We start from the raw sequence: 19,380 nt of genomic DNA, 5'->3' as shown, positions 1-19,380 counted from the left end.
AATGTCATAGAGTTCAATTGCCAAAGCGGCCATTTTTCTCCAGGTGGCCTGATCTCTATCTGCTGGAGATCAGTTGAATTAGCAGAAGATCTCCAGCTAGTACCTGGCAGTTGGCAACCCTATCTGAGAGGGTTCTGGGAAAACTGTGACTGGCCCAAGGTCACCCAGCAGACCTCATGTGGAAGAGTGGGGAATCAAACCTGGTTCTCCAGATTAGAGTTCGCCGCTCTTAACCACTACACTACACTGGCTCTCCTATGTTGGGTACCTGATGCAAAGGAACTAAAATCTGGAACTGCGAAGTCAGTAGAGTGGGAGGAATTCCTTGAGGGAAGCACATTTTTTATTACTCCTTGTGGGTGGTTAAGCACTTGTTCGCATAAGGTTACAAAAGGAAGGAGAGTGACTCGTCCTTCATTTAGCAGTCTCAGCAGAAGGTGATTCAGTGTGAAAATAGCAGTATTACTATCCCATTAAAGGGAAGGTTGTCGTGGCTTTCTTTTCTCATGCACCTGCCTCCACCTGGATCATGGTGTTGCAACCTAAGCCACTAAGATTTTTTTTTTTGAAGTATTGCTCACATATTTCACATATTTGAAAGTATTGCTCACATGGAATCATAGAGTTGGAAGGGACCTCCAGGGTCATCTAGTCCAACCCCCTGCACAATGAAGGAAATTCACAACTACCTCCCTCCCCATACCCCCCGGGGACCCCTGCTCCATGTCCTGAAGATGGCAAAACAAACCCTCCAGGATCCCTGGCTAAAGTGGCCTGGGAAAAAATTGCTTCCTGATTCCAAAGTGACGATCGACATTTCCCTGGGCATGTATTTTATAAAGGGCGGGGTTTGGAGAGGGGAGGGACTTCAATGCCATAGAGTCCAATTGCCAAAGCGGCCATTTTCTCCAGGTGAACTGATCTCTATCGACTGGAGATCAGTTGTAGTAGCGGGAGATCTCCAGCCACCACCTGGAGGTTGGCAACCCTACTGCCACAAAATGGCTGCTACAGGAGGCAGAGCTAGCCACACAATGGCTGCCATGGGAGATGGAGTCATCCATAAAATGGTTGCTGCAGCTTATCTTCAGTCACATAGTAAAGATCCTCAAGCTGTGGTTGCAGCGGCTGCCAAACCAGTGTTTTTAAAAATCTGTACAGCCAATCAAATGTCCAAATGGCCTATTGGAAGCCTTGCTGTGCAAAAGCCCCACCTGGCCCCACCTTTCTAGAAACAGTAGGAGGGTTCAAGAAAGGTATCAGCAGGCATCATGATGCCCACGTTGGGAACCCCCCAGGCTAAAAGATCCCAACTGTTAAAGTACCCCAAATAGTCATGTTTGTTCTGCATTAGGAGAGAGACGCCTCTTGACACCTGTATACCAATTTGGTATGCCACTCGCTAAAAGAATTGTGGGAACTGCAGTTTGATACAGGTGCTGAGAATTCCTCTGTTTGAGCTCTCTGTCCCTCTTTCAGATGAGAATTTCCAGAGTTCCCTTAGGAGAGGGAAGGAGCTGACACCATTACACCACTATCTCACAGAAAAGCTCTTGACAAAAATCCATAAGATGCCAACCTTGTCTTCACATAGAGTTTAATGAGATGCAGTTTTTCATACACCAGAGAAAAGAAATCCCCACCAAAAATAACATCAGCTAGGAAAAGGCCGTTACAAAAAGAGCATGCTTGGAACACAATCCAGCCACATCGAAGCACTTGTCAATCCCATTGATTTCAACAGGACAGATTTATGCACATTCTTGAACTCTCTCATTAAAATCACTGGAATTTAACACTGGATGAGTTCTAGCTCTACAGGTTTGGGCTGCAGGTATCTTACATATTCCTTTGAAAATCCACTGTTAGGAAAACTGCAGGTGGGTAGTCACGGAAGAGTACCAGGTAGGATATTTATTGGCATGAAAAGGCCATGTTCACAAGGACAGTTATTTTAATTCAATTCACATTTTTTCCTCTTCGGTTCTCAGTGACAAAGGAGGTTCAATGTGGACCAAACTGCATATGAAACACACTTTAAAGTGTGAAGAGAACTGTATGCCCCTACTCCTGGAATTGCTTCTTCACATGAACCTTCTAAGAGTCATTCTCTCCCAGAAAAGCTCAAATCACCATAGGGAGAACAACAATCTCTTTATTTGACAATTCTGGGATAAGCATGATCCTCCTGGTGGTCACATGGGAAGGGTATACCCAAGCAATGTGAGAATGGTTCAGGAGTATAGCACAGTGTCCTAACTAACCCCCTGCAGAACTACCCAAGGCTGTTTGCTTTTGCCCATGCAAACACAACTTTAGTAGGTTCAGCATCTGTTAACTGAATGCAGTATTGTCCATTGGTGGAAACGCAAATGGGTATCTAATCTGTAAACGAGGGCATGAAATGCATCAACAGTGAGTGAAGAACAAAGAATGCAAGGGCAACAGGTTATTTTGGAAGAACAGGCATAGTGGTCATAAGAAATGAAGTTCATTTCTCTGAAAAGTACCAAAAAGATTGTGGGGGGAGTGGCTAGGGTCACTGCATCAGATGGCAGAAGATGCATCTCTCATCCAGGAGTTGTGTTGTCGTTGCTTCCATTTCTTACACTTTCTTGGATGAAGACCTGACAGTGGTGGATGATGTCGTAGTTTTTTTCACAATGGTGCCTCCGCTGGAACCATATCCTCCTCCTCCTCCTATGCTGCACATGCCTCTTCCACTGCCAGAGCTGAAGCCACCAAGGCCCCCAGATCCCCCGTAGCATCCTCCTCCAAACCCGCCTCCATAACCTCCATATCCACCTCCAGAGCTGCTAGAACCAACTACAGCTGGAAGGGAAGAAAATCAAGGATATGATAAAGACATTTTGGACTACTATGGCCAGCGAATGTCTATGACTAAACTTTCTCACTTTGGCCCTCAGTCAAATACTTCCATATACCCCATGCCTACTCCAAATCCTATCTTTATGAGTGGACTTCTATGGCTTTCTCATTAAAACACTTGCTGCTATAACTTTGCAGTGGAGAGTCACATGGAACTTATTATCTTAGATGCTGTGGAAGACAGGCAGGATGGTGCTGCTGCAGTCGTCTTGTTTGGGGGCTTCCTAGAGGCACCTGGTTGGCCACTGTGTGAACAGACTGCTAGACTTGATGGGCCTTGGTCTGATCAAGTAGGGCTTTTTTTATGTTCTTATTTTTGTTAAAAGTCTGAACTGTTAAAATGGCCATCATATCACGCATGAACAATCATCATGTTGCCATGTATGGGGTGTGTGTGTGTGTGGGGGTTATAATTCACTTTAGTTCTACTCCCCAGGGCTTAATCTCAGTCAGGGCTTCTCTGGGGCTTAGTAGAACCCACAGACCCTCTCTGAGGAGGGGCCATGGCTCAGTGGTAGAGCATCTGCTTGGCATGCAGAAGGTCCCAGGTTCAGTCCCTAGTATCTCCAGTTAAAAGTATCCGGTAGTGGGTGATGCGAAAAACCTCTATTTCAGACCCTGGAGAGCTGCTGCCAGTTTGAGTAGGCAATACTGACCATGATGAACCAATGGTCTCATTCAGTATAAGGCAGCCTCATGTGTTCAACCAAACTTTCCTTTTAATGATGAGAGTTCAATCCTGGTTTGTGAGTAATGTTTTGTGACAAAGCAATCCAAAAGCAATTTTTTGGTCAACCACTGAAATAAGAATTGATGTGATAAAAACCTATAGTATTTAGAGTGCTGGGCATTGACCGGGGAGACCTGAGTTAAAAGTCCTGCTCAGCCACCAAGCTCACTGGGTTGCTTTAGCAAATCATCATTACTTAGTCAGATCTACCCTGTGGCGTTGTTGGAGGAAAGGTAGGTTGCACCTGTGGAAGTTTCCATATGGCTGATTCATGGGCGAATCATTCAGCAAGCCAGTATTACAACCACCGACCAAAAGTTGCTTTCAGAAGTTTCCATATGGCATTTGTAGCATGTAGACTAGCTCGTTAGTTTTTATGACCCATTACAACAGCATATCAGAGTTGCACCAAAACAGCTGACCTTCTGGTATCCTACAAGAATATGTGATAGTGCGCAGGGAAATCTGTGTTCACCATTTCAATCCTTCCATGCTCTTTCTACACCTAGTTTGATGATGCTTCAGCCTTGCCCTTATTTACTGCAAAGCACTTGACAGTGGTAGCTTTTGTCATTGAAGCAGCATCGACACATGTTGCTGTGCTGGCGCATGCTTCTGGCTGAAGCTGTGGTATTGTACTGGCACAGCAGGGCATGCACACTAAGTTGAAAGCACAGCAACTTTTAAGACAGAACCACTTTTTAAAGGAGTTGAATCCACAATTGCTACTTACAGATGCTCACGGCATTCTGGCATTCTCCAGACATTCTGTGGAAGAAAGAAACGAGGATTTAGGTTGTGGATCCAATCAGGCATTCTTATGCAGATAACAGCAATGCACAATCAATACTAGCCAATCCCTTGAAGGTTTAAGACATTTACTGTCAGGGATTTATTGGTCTATGGAAGTCTGTATCATACAAGGGAGAGAACCGATAAGGGTAGATGCAGGGAGACCTATGTGAGTTCCTTGTTTCGCAATGGAGTTAGCTTTTGCAGGGTAGTTCTTAGGGTATTCTTAAACAATCCTCATATTAAGAATAAGTGTTTCAGCCTGTCCGGTTATCGATGTCTAGATGTGCACACTACTTTTGCTCACACTGGTCCAAAGTGACTTTTGGCAATTGAAATATGGCATGATACAATCACACCCCAAGAACAGAGCGTGCACATGGTCTAAGGTAGATGCATTTCCTTCCTGTGTTCATGCATGTGGGCTACAACCCCCAATTAGGACCATGACAAACTCCCGTCAGAATTTGTGTTTCCACAGCCTAATGGCAACCTTTTCCAGTCCAGCAGGCTTCTACCAGGACTGAAAAACCACAACTCATAATAATCAAGAGGTTTCATCTGAGGTTAAGACAGACTGAATAATCTTTCCCACTACAAAATGCTCCTGCCTGTCACTTCTGGAATTCTGGACAGGCCACCTGAGTCTCTGTATCTCACTTTTAAAAAAAGGAACCTCAACAACATTATTTCAAGGCAAACGCTCCTTCCTAAACCCCCCCATATTGTTTTCAGCAAGAATCTGTACGCCTCCTTCCTGCGTGTCGCACCCACCTGCTCTCCTCTCCTTCCAGCAGTTTCCTGTAGGTGGCAATCTCAATATCAAGCGCGATCTTGACGTTCATCAGGTCTTGGTATTCTCTCAAGAGACGAGTCATCTCCTCCTTGGCCTTCTGCATAGCTACCTCCATTTCGGCAAGTTTGTCCCTTGCATCCTTGAGTGCCAGCTCACCGCGCTCTTCAGCTTCTGTAATGGAGGCCTGCAGCTTTTCACACTGCAAGGCAAGGTGGACATTCAAAGAACTGTGATTAGGGAACCAGGTATGGATTCCATAGAGTCTTGAAATCAAGAGGCAATGCCTCATCATCAAAGAAGAAAGCTTGTACAGACAGGCCATCCTATCCCACCCTACTACCTTTTGTATGAAGTTCCCATATTTGTTCTGTTTGATTGTCTTCCTTAAAATGTCCTGGTGTAGTCAGGACAGTGAGTATGTCATGATTACACAGGAGTGCAGAAAATATCCAGAATTGGCCCAGAATTTTGTTCCCTGGGTATCATAGCTTTCATTTTTAATAAAAGTTACTAGCCCTTAAGGGGCCAAGGATAAGCCTGAAAAGCATGGGAAATACCTGCAGCTCTTCCTACTGGCATTCAAGAAGAAGAAGATGTTGTGTTTTGTCATAGGTGGCAAGAGCACAGATGAATAGGACTTAAAGTGGTCAAGATACGGGATCTTTCCCCCTCACCATGTCAAGTACAAACAGAACATGGGCCAAGCTACACATTCAGAAACACATACAGTCCTCCTGAAATTGTACCTTTTCGCAACGCAAATGGGGGCGACCTGTGCCTCTCCCAAATCAAAACTCGAAAGACAGCAAGTAGACTCAGCCACACTCCTCCTCCCTAACATGTTTTACATCATCATGGCCATGCAAAAAAAGGACTGCCCCAATTGTGAAAATTATGGTTGACCCACTGAAGGCCCCACATGGAGAGGCCAGTCCTCACAACCGCTCCCTTATCACAAATACTGCAGCCAGGCTTTGTAATGGCCTAGCATGTTCCACATAGTGCTTATAGGGTGCTTTCACATGTGCCAAATAATGCACTTTCAATCCACTTTCAATGCACTTTGCAGCTGGATTTTAATGTGTGAAATGGAAAAATCAACTTACAAACAATTGTTAAAAGGCATTGGAAGTCGATTGACAGTGCATTATTCAACATGTAGAATCCACATAACTCTAGGGTAGAACCCTAGAGTTGCCGCCTGTTCTCTCTGGACCAGGCCTGATACACAGAAGCACTAAGATGTAATGCTAGGCTCCTAGGGCTGATGTGACCTCTTGCCCTGTTATACTTGTTACCCCCAGGATACCCTCTTGCCCATGCGAGTAAGCATGTTTTTGAGACCTCCTGACTTATCAGGCATGCTGTCTGTAGGGTTGCCAACCTCCAGGTGGCACCTGGAGATCTCCTGCTATTACAGTTGATCTCCAGACAATCAAGATCAATTTCCTAGGAAAAAATGGTCAGTTTGGAGGGTGGACTCAATGGCATTATACCATGCTGAGGTCCCTCCCCTCCCCAAACCCCACCCTCCCCATGCTCCACTCCCAAAATCTCCAGGTATTTCCCAACCAAGAGCTGGCAACCTTAGCTATCTTGGATGCAGGAGAGACTCCGTCTTTAATACAGTAGCCAAGATCAGGCTAAGCTCAATTTGGAGGCCAGTGAAGAAGGGAGTAGCCTGTTTCCCACAGGAATTGACTAAGGCTCTTTCCTGTGACTCTCTGATGCTCCTCAATGCCCTGGCCACAATTTATGGCCTTGCAGTATAATAAACAAAACTCTCAAGCAACTTAGGAATGTCCCTTGTAATGCAGACTCCTCAGGAAACCTAATGAAAGACAGAGACAGGGTGACCTCATCTCTGACCCACTGATGCCAGGCGTTACTCAGGCCATCAGCAATGGTAACTCAGTCATGCCAATCACAGTCAAAACTTCCTCCCACCCCAGTCAGAGCACTTTGTAAAATTTGAAGTCCTCAACAGCAAAATGGATCCAAATAAGCACACCAATGCTAGCTATTCCCCAAAGAGTCTCAGCCAATGACACTAGCCCCTCAGAGGACCCTCCCTCCCAAAACCCCAGCATCCCCAGCCTTCATTCCCAAATCTCCAGGAATTTCCCAACCCATCATTGGCAACCCTACTTGCAAGACTTTCACTAATGGGCTTGCAGAGGTCTAGAAATGCAAGAGCCTTTCTTGACTCTGATTGTCTTCCTTAAAACGTTGTTTTAGCTGTTTTTTGATTACACAGTTGCAGAGAAGAAGGAAAAGAGTTGGTTTTTATACCCCACTTTTCTGTACTTTTAAGGAGTCTCAAAGCTGCTGACAATCACCTTCCCTTCCCACAACAGATGCCTTGTGAGGCAGGTGGAGCTGAGAGAGTTCTGAGAGAACTGTGACTAGCCCAAGGTCACGCAGCAGGCTTCATATGGAGGAGTGGGGAAACCAACCCGGTTCACCAGATTAGAGTCCACTGCTCATGTGGAGAAGAGGAGAATCAAACTTGGTTCTCCATATTAGAGTCTGCCACTCTTAACCGCTATGCCACGCTGGCTGACAACAACAACCAGCTCAGGGGCTGACCAGACCAAGCTCTACAAATATTGAAATGTCCCAGGGAATGGTTTCTCCCCAAAGGTTAATCCTGTAAACACTTCTTAGCCTTACCTGCTTCTTCACATTTTCAATTTCAGCTCGTAGCCTCTGAATTGCACGGTTGAGCTCAGAGATCTCAGTCTTGGTGTCTCGTAGACTGTCGCCATGTTTCCCAGCATTTATCTGCAGCTCTTCATACTGGCATTCAGAAAGAAGAGAAAGTCAAATTTTGTTATAGCTAGCAAGATAATATTTTGTACCAAGGCCCATTTGCTAACTGATGGAGGTTTCTCCAAAAGCTTGGAGATCTTTTAGAGGTTGCCTCCATAAAAGAAAGGGAGGTGGCCGTACCACACAGACTGTTGGCCAATTAGAAGACTTGTTTTAGACTGGCAAGAGAAATTAATGCCCGAAAACAAACCTTGGTTTGGTACCAAGACTCTGCTTCTGCTCGGCTCTTCTGAGCAATCTCTTCATACTGAGCTTTGACTTCTGCAATGATGCTGTCCAAGTCCAGGCTTCGGTTGTTGTCCATTTGAAGGACAACAGAGGTGTCGGAAACGGTCTGCTGTATCTGGCTGAGTTCCTGCAAAAGGCATGCAGACATTAGCTCCACCATACCTTTCTTTTAGATGTATCTTAACTCACCTGTTACTTTGCCAATATTTTGCCTATATTTTCAGAAGTGACTAATAGCAATGGGAACCAAAGTTGGCACATCTAAAGAGTCATGTTATTATTTTACCAGTCTTTCTGGCATCCCAAAATGAATAAAAAAATTAACTGCCATTATTATACACTACCCATATACCCATTGAGGAGCCCCGTGGTGCAGAGGAGCCCCGTGGCACAGAGTGGTAAGCTGCAGTACTGCAGTCCAAGCTCTGCTCACGACCTGAGTTTGATCCCAACAGAAGTTGGGTTCAGGTAGCCGACTCAAGGTTGACTCAGCCTTCCATCCTTCCGAGGTCGGTAAAATGAGTACCCAGCTTGCTGGGGGTAAAGGGAAGATGACTGGGGAAGGCACTGGCAAACCACCCCAAAAACAAAGTCTGCCTAGTAAACATCGGGATGTGATGTCACCCCATGGGTCAGGAATGACCCGGTGCTTGCAACAGGGGACCTGTACCTTTTTATATACCCATTACAATCAGAGGTAGGGTATGTATGTATTTACACAGAACAGGTATCTCAAGGGATGTAGTCCATCTTGTACCCTCTGCAGGATACCTATCAGTGAGTGGTAAGCCACCTGACGTCATATGTGGAGGGCGCTATTTTGCTCTCCATGTTACCGTCTGGTGGTATTGCTCTGTACATTAAATGGATTGAATGTGTTTCGCTCTCACTATAGGAAAGCACCAATTCAATTTATGGGTGTTTATTTATTCATAAAAGGTGCACACTGGTACACCACTGATGTGGAGGGCTCAACCTGCTTCCTGCCTCTAACATTCCCAGCCAGTGAGAATCTGTTCTTGTCTACATAGCCCCATCTCTCCATCTGCATTAACCCACCCTGGCTTTTAGATCTTGGTTATTCCGGAGTATGCTGAAACACGCATAGGCAACCGTTTTGTACCACAGAGTGACTCGCCAAGAATTAGTGCATGGCAGGCAAGAGACTTACACACAAAAAGAGAAATTTGAAAAAGAGAAGCAACAGGGTAACTGTTATCAGTGCAAACATCCCAGTATATTTGCTGCCACTTCATTTTGTTGAAATATGTACAAAGCTTTCATCCGAACCATGCTTACTGAAAAGTAAATACCTAAAGGTTACAGTGGCATCATTGATTTTTGCAAGCAAATTCAAATCTGTTTTGAACATTCCCCCCTTCCAAAACCATTTCAGCTCCTCTGTTTTCCCAGGTGCCTGCAGAAAACAACAAAACTACTTACTGCCTCATACAGACATCTCATGAAGTTGATTTCATCTTGCAAAGCATCCAGTTTGGCCTGCAATTCTACTTTGTTCATGTAAGCAACATCCACATCCTGTAGGAAAGAACAAAGGAAGGTTCTGCTATCAGCAGTGGAAACAACAACAATAATAAATAGTGCCTTCAGGTCTTCTAAATGCCAACTCTCCCGGCATCTTGAGTCTCCAGCCGATAGAGATCAGTTCACCTGGAGAAAATGGCCGCTTTGGCCATTGAACCCTTCTCAGGGTCCGCCCAAAAAACCTCCCGCCGGTAGTGGAGAGGGACTGGGCAACCCTAGTCTTGTCTTCTCTTAATCAGACCAAAGTACAAGAGCCTCAGTTTAATGATTTTAGCTTCTAGGGACAGGACAGACTTGATTTGATCTAGAACCCACTTATTTGTCTTTTTGGCGGTCCACAGTATCAGTAAACAGTCTTCAAACACCACAGGCCCTCAAAAATGGTGCTGCCCTGACCTGGGTGGCCCAGGTTTGCCTGATCACATCAGCTCTTGGAAGCTGAGCAGGGTCATCCCTGGTTAGTACTTGGACCACCAAGGAAGTCCAGGGTTGCCACACAGAATCAGGCACTGGCAAAATGCCTCTGTTCATCTCTTGCCTTGAAAACCCTATGGAGTCACCATAAGTCGGCTGCAAATTGACAGCACTCTCCACCACCAAAATGGCACTGGAATCCTAGAGAGTCCAGATTCTCCAGGGCGACACCATCAAACAGGATACTGTAGGAGCCTGATTCTAGCCCAGTACAGATGACCCCCCCCCCATGTGATCACTCACTGTGCCGGGAGGAAGAGCAAGCATGAGTGCACTAGCCCTACCCCCATCTCTGAGTTGTCTGCATGGGTTGAATGCACACAGGATGGTCCTGCGCATATGCCCCTCCCAATGATAAGTGACACTAGTTTGGGTATATAGCTAATCACAAGGAGTGTGGGTGCATGCAAGCAGTTCCTCCATGTTTTCGCCCCTTCCAGACCACTTGGTGATCACATGGAGGCAGTGAGTGGGGCCAGAGAGCTCGTAACCACACTTCCTCGCCATGTGCTGAGTGAACGGGGGGGGGGGGGATGTCATCTGTATTGGGCTTCTATCTTGGACCTATGTGTGCAGGAGAGTGAGGTGGTACAGAGATGGCAGTGTGATGGCAGTGTGCCATGGTCAAATGTACTGGTCCTGATTGAAACGATCCCCTACTTTAATAAGTCCCTGTAAGTGGAAAACAGCATTGCATACATAAGTGTAGAATTTGTATCCCTGATGTGTGCTGAGTTTTGATATTTAGAGGTAGTTTTTACATGGGGGGACATTAAGAACCAGGGGGATTTCTTATTGCCCCCCCCCCAAAGGAGAAGATCATGGAGCAAGGTGCATAGGGATGCCAGCTCCGGGTTGGGAAATACCTGGAGATTTTGGGGGTGGAGCCTGAGAAGGGCAGAGTTTGGAGAGGGGAGGGACTTCAATGCCATAGAGTCCACCTTCCAAAGCAGCCATTTTCTCCAGGGGTACTGGTCTCTCTTGGATGGAGATAAGATGTAATAGTGGGAGATCTCCGGCCACCACCTGGATGTTGGCAACCCTATAGGTGCAGCACATCACGTTGGGATCAGGCATAATGGGGCAGGGTGGAATGGCAGCAACAGGCGAAGGTGTTATGGCTCTGCTTACATCACATCTCTCCCCCACAACCTTGTCACCAGAAAGTTCTACTGTTCATCTCCAGCATGGCAGAATGGAAATGCCAGAGAAACAACAGAAAGTGAGAACTGGCTTTTGTTTGTCTGTTTCGCAGGACCAGGACAGCTTTGCTATACAATGGAAAGATCCAACAGAGCCAGGCTAAGCAACAGCATTACCATGGATCTGTCCTTCTTGTATAGCAAATGGCCACTTTATGAGCCCCATCCCACTTTCAACCACCACATTAGATGATGTGTCCCATGATGCATTCATTCATAAGCAAGCAATGGGTGGACCTGAGCATAAAAAATGCCTGCTTAGTCTCTTTCCATGTTGAACTGACTAGTTCTTGAACTAACTAGAGTAATTTGTATAATCTAATCTATCATATGCCAACTTTTCTTTTTTTAAAAAAAAGCAAACAAGTTCTTACCTTTTTCAAGAGCACAAAGTCATTCTCCGCTGTTGTACGCTTATTAATTTCTTCTTCATATCTGGTCAATGCAACAAGAACAGTAGAACAGAGCTTCAAGTTCAATTACGTGTTTTCCCCCCAAAATTTTCTTCTAACAGTTGCATATTCATCCTGCATGGCTACTAGGGTTGTCAACTCCAAGAGGTGGCTGGAGATCTCCCACTATTACAACTGATCTCCAGGCGACAGAGATCAGTTCCACTGGAGAAAATCGCTGCTTTGGCAATTGGACTCTATGGCATTGAAGACTCTCCTCTCTCCAAACTCCACCCTCCTCAAGCTCCACCCCAAATCTCCAGGTATTACCCAACCCAGAGCTGGCAACCCTAATGGCTGCCATTTTCTCCTCTACCCATAATGGGGTATAAATTGCAGACATCTTTTTTGGGGGAATAAGGCTCATCTGGGATTTTATTTTACCAATTTAAAATTGTAATGTTTTCGTTGTAACTTGTAAGCTGCCTTGAGCTATGAGGAAAACTGGGATAGAAATATTTAAATAAATAAATAAATAAATTCCTGGCCAAAGAACTCTTCCAAACTTCTGATCATGAAAGCAGAGTAAATTAGATTTTTAAAAAATCAAGGTATGCAAAATTACTCATTTTTTCTATATTCTGATTACAGAATACAAAATGGTCTGTATTTTGATTGTGAGCGGAGAGGAGGCAGGGTGGGGATACTCCACCTAGCTTTTCCTTTTTCTAAATTGTATTAACAATTAAAGCCCTTCTGATTTAACCTGTCATGCAAGTGAAACAGAATGAGAGTACAAACTAATCCTCAGAAATATGTTGTGGATATTTGACACTACAAGTGCATGACTCATACACTGTTCTTCATAGTTTCCACTCTTTAGACTAGCATCTCTACCAACCTGCATTTCATATGTTTTGGCACCAGCTACACAAGGAATTTGCTGAGGGAAATGATTAACAATATAGGTTCCAACTGGACCTATTTATTAAATATAATTTGAATGTTGCATGCCAATTTCTGGTGCTTATCTACTTTGTATCTTAGCGTATTTGCCAAATTGATCTTTTTGGTTGGTAGAATCCTCAGATTTCTCCCTGTACTGCAAGATCTGTCATCTATTAGGTTATATCCTATTACTGTCCTGACCTTGATAGGAAAAATGAGTTCGTTTTGAGCTTACATAAAAATTCACTGAAGGCTTCTAGAGTGCAAGATGCAAAAGGTTAAGTGCAAAGCTGAATAAACTGTTTCCTGCTAGCTGCCTTTGTGTGCGTGATCTTTGATCTGTGCATAACAACCTGGATGGCCCAGGCTAGCCTGAACTTGTCAGATCTCAGAAGCTAAGCAGGGTCTAGCCCTGGTTAGTCTTTCAACGGGAAACAACCAAGGAATGCCAGAGTTGCTATGCAGAGGCAAGCAATGGCAAACCACCTCTGAATGTCTTGCCTTGAAAACCCTATGTGGTTGCCATATGTATGCTGTGACTTGAAATAATAATAATAATGGAAGCCAGTGTATTAAACAGGTAAAAGTGCACAATTTGCAATATGTAAATGCAAAATCATGATTCCATCCCCCCATGATTCTGACAAACATTTATTTCAGAATATTGTCGAAGGCTTTCACGGTCAGAGTTCATTGATTCTTGTAGGTTATCCGGGCTGTGTAACCGTGGTCTTGGTATTTTCTTTCAAACTCTGACAAACATTTATTTCAGAATATTGTCGAAGGCTTTCACGGTCAGAGTTCATTGGTTCTTGTAGGTTATCTGGGCTGTGTAACCGTGGTCTTGGTATTTTCTTCCTGACATTTCGCCCGCAGTTGCGGGCAAAACGTCAGGAACGAAAATACCAAGACCACGGTTACACAGCCCGGATAACCTACAAGAACCAATTTGCTTCAGAGTTGAGAACTGTTGGAAATCAACTGTAACATCATGTTGTCGCTTTAGATGTAATGATTATAAAAGGGCAAACACTTAAAGTAAACCAAACTGGTTGCTTTGTGCTCATTAAACAAAATAAGCCATACACTTACAATCACAAACTTAACACTGGAGCATATTGCCCAGTGTGCTATGGTAGTTATAATAGAACTGGGGGAAATCTGGGTTCAAGCCCTGGTAAGTTATGAAACTCACTGAGTGACCTTTGGACAATCACTATCTCTCAGACTACACTACCTCACAGGGTGGTTGTGAGTATAAAGGGTGAAGATCTCCTCACATTTCTACTTAGGAATCCCTACTGTCTTTCTGCCATTTGTTCTTCACCAATCTATAATGTGCTGCTCTCTCAGGACTGTATGATATGTGCATTTCTTTCATTTATAATGCAATACATGCCTATGTAACAGTTACATGATAATCTACACATGAGTTGCATGTTACTTCCTACCCAGAAGTGCTTTCTATACAGAAAATATAGACAACTGAAGGGAATCTTACCCTATTTTCATCTCAGAGACCTCAGAGGGTATCGGAGTTTCTCCTAACAAAATCCAATTTTTAATTAAATAAAATATTTATATCCTGCCTTTTCCCATGGCTCAAGGCAGCATAATAACCATAGTTTAGAACAGGGGTCCCCAACCTTTCCGAGCCCGCGGGCAACTCTGGAATTCCAACATGGAGTGGTGGGCACAGCCACAAAATGGTGTAATGCCTATAATCTTCATTGTTATTGGAAATGTATGCTTTTATACTCAGTCCGCATACTCACACTTATAAAGATGCTAAGCCCGGGGCATAAGGGTTAGCATCTAGCACAATACCATATTCTGCACACATATATAATGGCAATACCCCATGTATAAGGGGTCAAGTATTATTCTTTGGTTCCTATTCACTCCTGTGTGATCACTGAGTCAGCATAAACTGGCATCCACTACGAATCAGGTGCCAGTGAGATCATCCTTGCAGGCCTGGTACAGCTAGCCGCCCTAATGAGGCCCAAGGCAATGATTTAGGGGTGTCAGATGAGAATGTTAAGTTTCGTTTCTCCATTACACAGGCATATCAATGGCTGCAACAAAATGGCTGCCTCGGAAGGCAGAGCCACCCACAAAACGGCAGCCGCAGCTTAGCTTCAGTCATACAGTGAAGACCCTTGTGCTGTGGTGGCAGCTGCTGCCAACGCAATGCTTTTAAAACTCTGCCCAGCCAATCAAATCTCCAATGGCCAATCAGAACCTTTGCTGGGCAAAGGCCCCACCCAGCCCTGCCCATGATAAAACATTTGGAAAGGTTTCGTGGGGCACCTTGGTGCCCATGGGTACCACACTGGGGACCCCTAATTTAGAACATGCAAAATAAATACCCAAATAAACCAGCTCCCCCTAAAAGATCCAGTGTAAATGCCATTAAAAGCCCAGCAGTGTGTGTGTGTGTGTGTGGGGGGTGTTTCATGGTCATTTGTTTTGCAGTAATAGTCCCTTACTTGTTCTTGTAATCCTCCACAAGGTCTTGGAAGTTCTTAAGTTCTGAATCCCAACCTCTCCTCTCACCCAGAAGACCTTCATGCTGTTTCCTCAGGCAGCTGATATAACCTTCAAAATACTGATCAAGGCTCTTGTGACCAACACTAGTCCCTTGACCCTGTTCTTGCAAGAGTTTCCATTTAGTCTCCAGAACTTTATTCTGCTGTTCTAGAAAGCGGACCTGAACCAAGAAAAAAAGGGGGGGAGAAAAGATAGAAATAATAATTTAACATGTGATACAGTAGTCCTTGATCAAAGGGCAGTTGAGATTTTCTAATACCTGTCGAATTGTTGTTCCATTTTGGTCCTTATCTTGCCTGGAATTGTCTTTTTATTATGTTGCTACTGTGAGTTTCTAGAGTTGGCATACTTCAGGTTTCAGTCCCTTCCCCATGTCTGTAGAAATGGCCTTAGAAGTGGGAGGGTAGGACATCTCTATTGCCCATTGGGGAGGGCTAATGGCTCAGTGGTAGATAGGGTTGCCAGGTCCCTCTTCTCAACTGGTGGGAGATTTTGGGGGCGGGGCCTGAAGAGAGCGGGGATTGGGGAGGGGAGGGACTTCACTGCCATAGAGTTCAATTGCTAGAGCGGCCATTTTTCTCCAGGTGATCTGATCTCTATTGGCTGGAGATCAGTTGAATTAGAAGATCTCCTGCTACTACCTGGCAGTTGGCAACCCTAGTGGTAGAGCATCTGCTTTGCAGGCAGAAGTAGGGTTGCCAGGTCCCCCTGACCACCAGCGGGAATGGGGGGGGTAGGGTCAGGAAACTTCTGGAAATTTTGGGGTGGAGCCTGGCGAGGACAGGGACCTCTGCAGGGTACTATGCCATACAGTCCACCCTCCAAAGCATCCATTTTCTCCAGGGGAACTCATCTCTGTAGTCTGGAGATGAGCTGTAATGCTGGGAGATTCTCAGCTCTCACCTGGAGGCTGGCATCCCTAGACAGAAGACCCAGGTTCAGTCCCTGGCATCTCTAGTTGTTTTTCATTTATATCCCAACTTTCTCCCCAATGGGGACCCAAAATTGCTTTCATTGTTTCCCTCTCCTCCATTTTATTGGCACAACAATCCTGTGAGTTAGTCTGAGAGCGTGTGACTGGCCCAAGATCAACCAGAAAGCTTCCATGGCAGAGTAGGGATTCCAACCTAGGTAGGTAATGTGGAAGGACTCTGCTTCAGACCCTGGTGAGCCACTGTCAATAAGGATAAACCATATGGACCTTGATAAACCAATGGTCAGACTGAATATAAGGCCACCTCATGTAAATGCCTGCACCGAAATATAAATGCACTATGGAACACACTTGATGTGAAGGTGTCCTCGTGGACACTACAATGACCCCCTGCAGCTTTTTGGGTACTTGCAAAAGCATGGCGGGAACAAAAGCGCAGGGCTGCCATCTTTAAAATGGCGGTAGTGTCCTCATGGTGGCCACGAGGATGCCACCACGTTTACTTTAGCCCTGTGTAAAATGTGGCATGCCATTTCAGATGTCGCAACTGCAGAGATTAATTTTGAACTATTGATAAGATTATGGGAGACAATGAACTTCTTCTGGCGTCTCTTTAACCAAAAGAACCAACACCTCCTTTCCTCTTATTATCCTCTAGGTGGATAAGAAAGGAACCACCATCATTTGCTGAGATTGGGGTGGGGGGGAATGGATGCACAATGGGGACACCCTTTGCATTGCTAAGTTCGTATCATTGACATCACAGTGACTGGTGCTCCTATCCTAGTGGAGCCTTTTCTATGGAGTATTTAATGTGATTGCTAATCACAGCCTCACGAATGGATTTTACTTCTCCATTTGCTGCAAGACCACACCCACAAGGGCCTCCTCCTCCACCACCACTGCTTGGGAATAACCCGTGTCCAGATTCCACTGCTCTCTCTGTCCCCTCCCTCCTCCCTGCCCACATAGCAGGAGCACCTTCCGAAGGCAGAAGCAACAAAGAAACTGGAAAGGGCAAAAGTGTTTGGTGCACCACCAATGCACACATGCGCTTAAGGAATAGCTACATTGCACACTGGGAGGAAGGGGTGCGCCCAACACACATCCAACAGCCACAATTCAGACAATTCAGTGCAACAGGATCATTTTGAGACCAGCATGGCTGGTTTCTAGATATCACCACTCGATGCTCTTCTTGGGAAAGGGAGACACACACACACACTTCTTTCCCTAGGATCACTCATATTGTCTGCTATTTAATACTGTATGCATGGCAAGCTACTATAAGGATGCAAACTAAGAGCTTATCAGTAGCATAGATTTGAACCAGTTTAAATAATAATTCTCTCTCCCCAGGGGGGAAAGTTCTCAGAATTCTAGGCAACTTCACCAAACTGCGGTTCCCAGGATACTTTGAGCAGGAAGCCATAACAGAAAACTGGTATCGCTCTTTGTAGTATAAATATGCCCTTAAAGTCTTCTTTTAGTTCTGTTCCTGTTTCTGAGGAACTACAAATGACCTTCCTGGGAACAACATTTGGCCAACCTTGCTATAAAGTACAAATACAAAATTTTATACCATCTCCTGTATTTTCTCATGATTTGAGATTAAGTAACAAACATTATTCAATGTAACTTCCATTGGACATCGACACTTTAAATTATTTCACAACTTTTCAGCCTTGAGGCGTTTGGTAAAAACCAGGTCAGAACTTATGACAGTTTCTATAATAAAAAGGGGGGAAGGGAAGAGAAAAAGATATTCCTCATACTGGCACACAGTCACACCTTCATAAACATCTCACCTTGTCAATGAAGGAGGCAAATTTGTTGTTGAGGGTTTTGATCTGCTCCCTCTCCTGCACCCTCACTTTTTGGATTTCTGGATCTATCTCCAAGTTGAGGGGTTGCAGGAGGCTCTGATTGATGGTCACCTCTTTGATGCCTCCAGGTGGGCACACAGGAAACCCAGGGCCAGGTGGGCACACGGGAAATCCAGGGCCACCGGTACCATCAAAGCAATTGCCAAACCCTCCACCAAAGCCACTACCACCACCAAACCCTCCACCAAAGCCGCCACCAACGCCATAACCTCCACCTCCTTGGCCACAAGCACCACCACCAAATCCGCCAACAGCGGCTCTTCTGTTTCCCCCTAGATTATACAAGCTCCTGCTGCCGAAACCGCCACCTCCGCTGCTGCCACGGATAGAGCATCCACGGGTTGTGGAAACTGTGTTGAAGCTGACTCTGTTTCCACCCCCAAAGCAAGCAGAGCTGGAGCTGAAGCCTTTGCTGCCTCCTCCAACGCTTCGGGCACAAGACTGGCGAGACATATTGGAAAGCGGAGAGGTTGTCTTGGTGGGGATGGTTCCGAGCAAGAGTTCCTAGTACCGAGTGAAGCGGAGCCCCTCTGACAGCAAGAGCAAAAACTGAGCTTTTTATCTGTTCAGGGAGCTGGCTGGGTGACAGGGGAGTGGAAAATAAAAATGCTCATTTTATTGTATTCCTAAGCTTAGGTGTGCTTGGCACCCTCCCTCTCACCCCGTGCCAAAAACTGACCTTCCCTGAAACACACCCCAGAGAGTTGAAGAATCCACAACATGACAGTGAACTCTTGACAACCTCAGCTTACCTGTGTCACCCTTCTGTCAACTAAGGCTAGATTCTCTGTGAGCCATGCCTGTACAGCAGGGCATGAAGTTACCTTGACATTCTTTTGCCCTGCAGGGAAAATAATCCCCTGGCTAACATCTCTCCATCACTCCCTTTTTTTTAAAGCCTGATGGCAGATGGTTCTTTTCAGAGGGTTCCAAGGGAACCCGCTGACATACACAGTTCAGTAAAATCCACACCCAGGATTGCAACATATCATATATCAGTATTTCTTTCAGGGAATTAAAAAAATAAATCCCCCATCACATCTGACTTGTGGGTTTCGGGAGGAAAAGACATTTCCTCAGCTCAAGGTTGAAATTCAAATGACAATAGGATTCCATTAAGTGTCAGCTGGATTGGTGATGAGGACTAAATATGGAGTGCTGCTGAGATTTGTCAGAATG

General features: G+C 45.1%; 1 protein-coding gene across 1 annotated transcript; it reads right to left on the bottom strand.

Annotated features, from left to right (window-relative positions):
• Positions 1-2,605: 2,605 nt before the first annotated feature.
• Positions 2,606-18,700, bottom strand: LOC130493500 (keratin, type II cytoskeletal 4-like). The gene is made up of 9 exons (XM_056867256.1): positions 18,124-18,700; positions 15,321-15,541; positions 11,863-11,923; positions 9,711-9,806; positions 8,230-8,394; positions 7,881-8,006; positions 5,186-5,406; positions 4,353-4,387; positions 2,606-2,832 (listed from the first exon to the last, which is right to left on the bottom strand). Exons 1-9 carry the CDS (start codon positions 18,652-18,654, stop codon positions 2,606-2,608), a joined length of 1,683 nt encoding a protein of 560 aa, XP_056723234.1. The 5' UTR covers positions 18,655-18,700.
• Positions 18,701-19,380: the final 680 nt, after the last annotated feature.

This window comes from Euleptes europaea, chromosome 1, assembly GCF_029931775.1.
Source record: "Euleptes europaea isolate rEulEur1 chromosome 1, rEulEur1.hap1, whole genome shotgun sequence".
Classification (NCBI taxonomy): domain Eukaryota; kingdom Metazoa; phylum Chordata; class Lepidosauria; order Squamata; family Sphaerodactylidae; genus Euleptes; species Euleptes europaea.
Note: the sequence above shows the minus strand (reverse complement) of the source record. Positions and strands in the feature narration are given on the sequence as shown.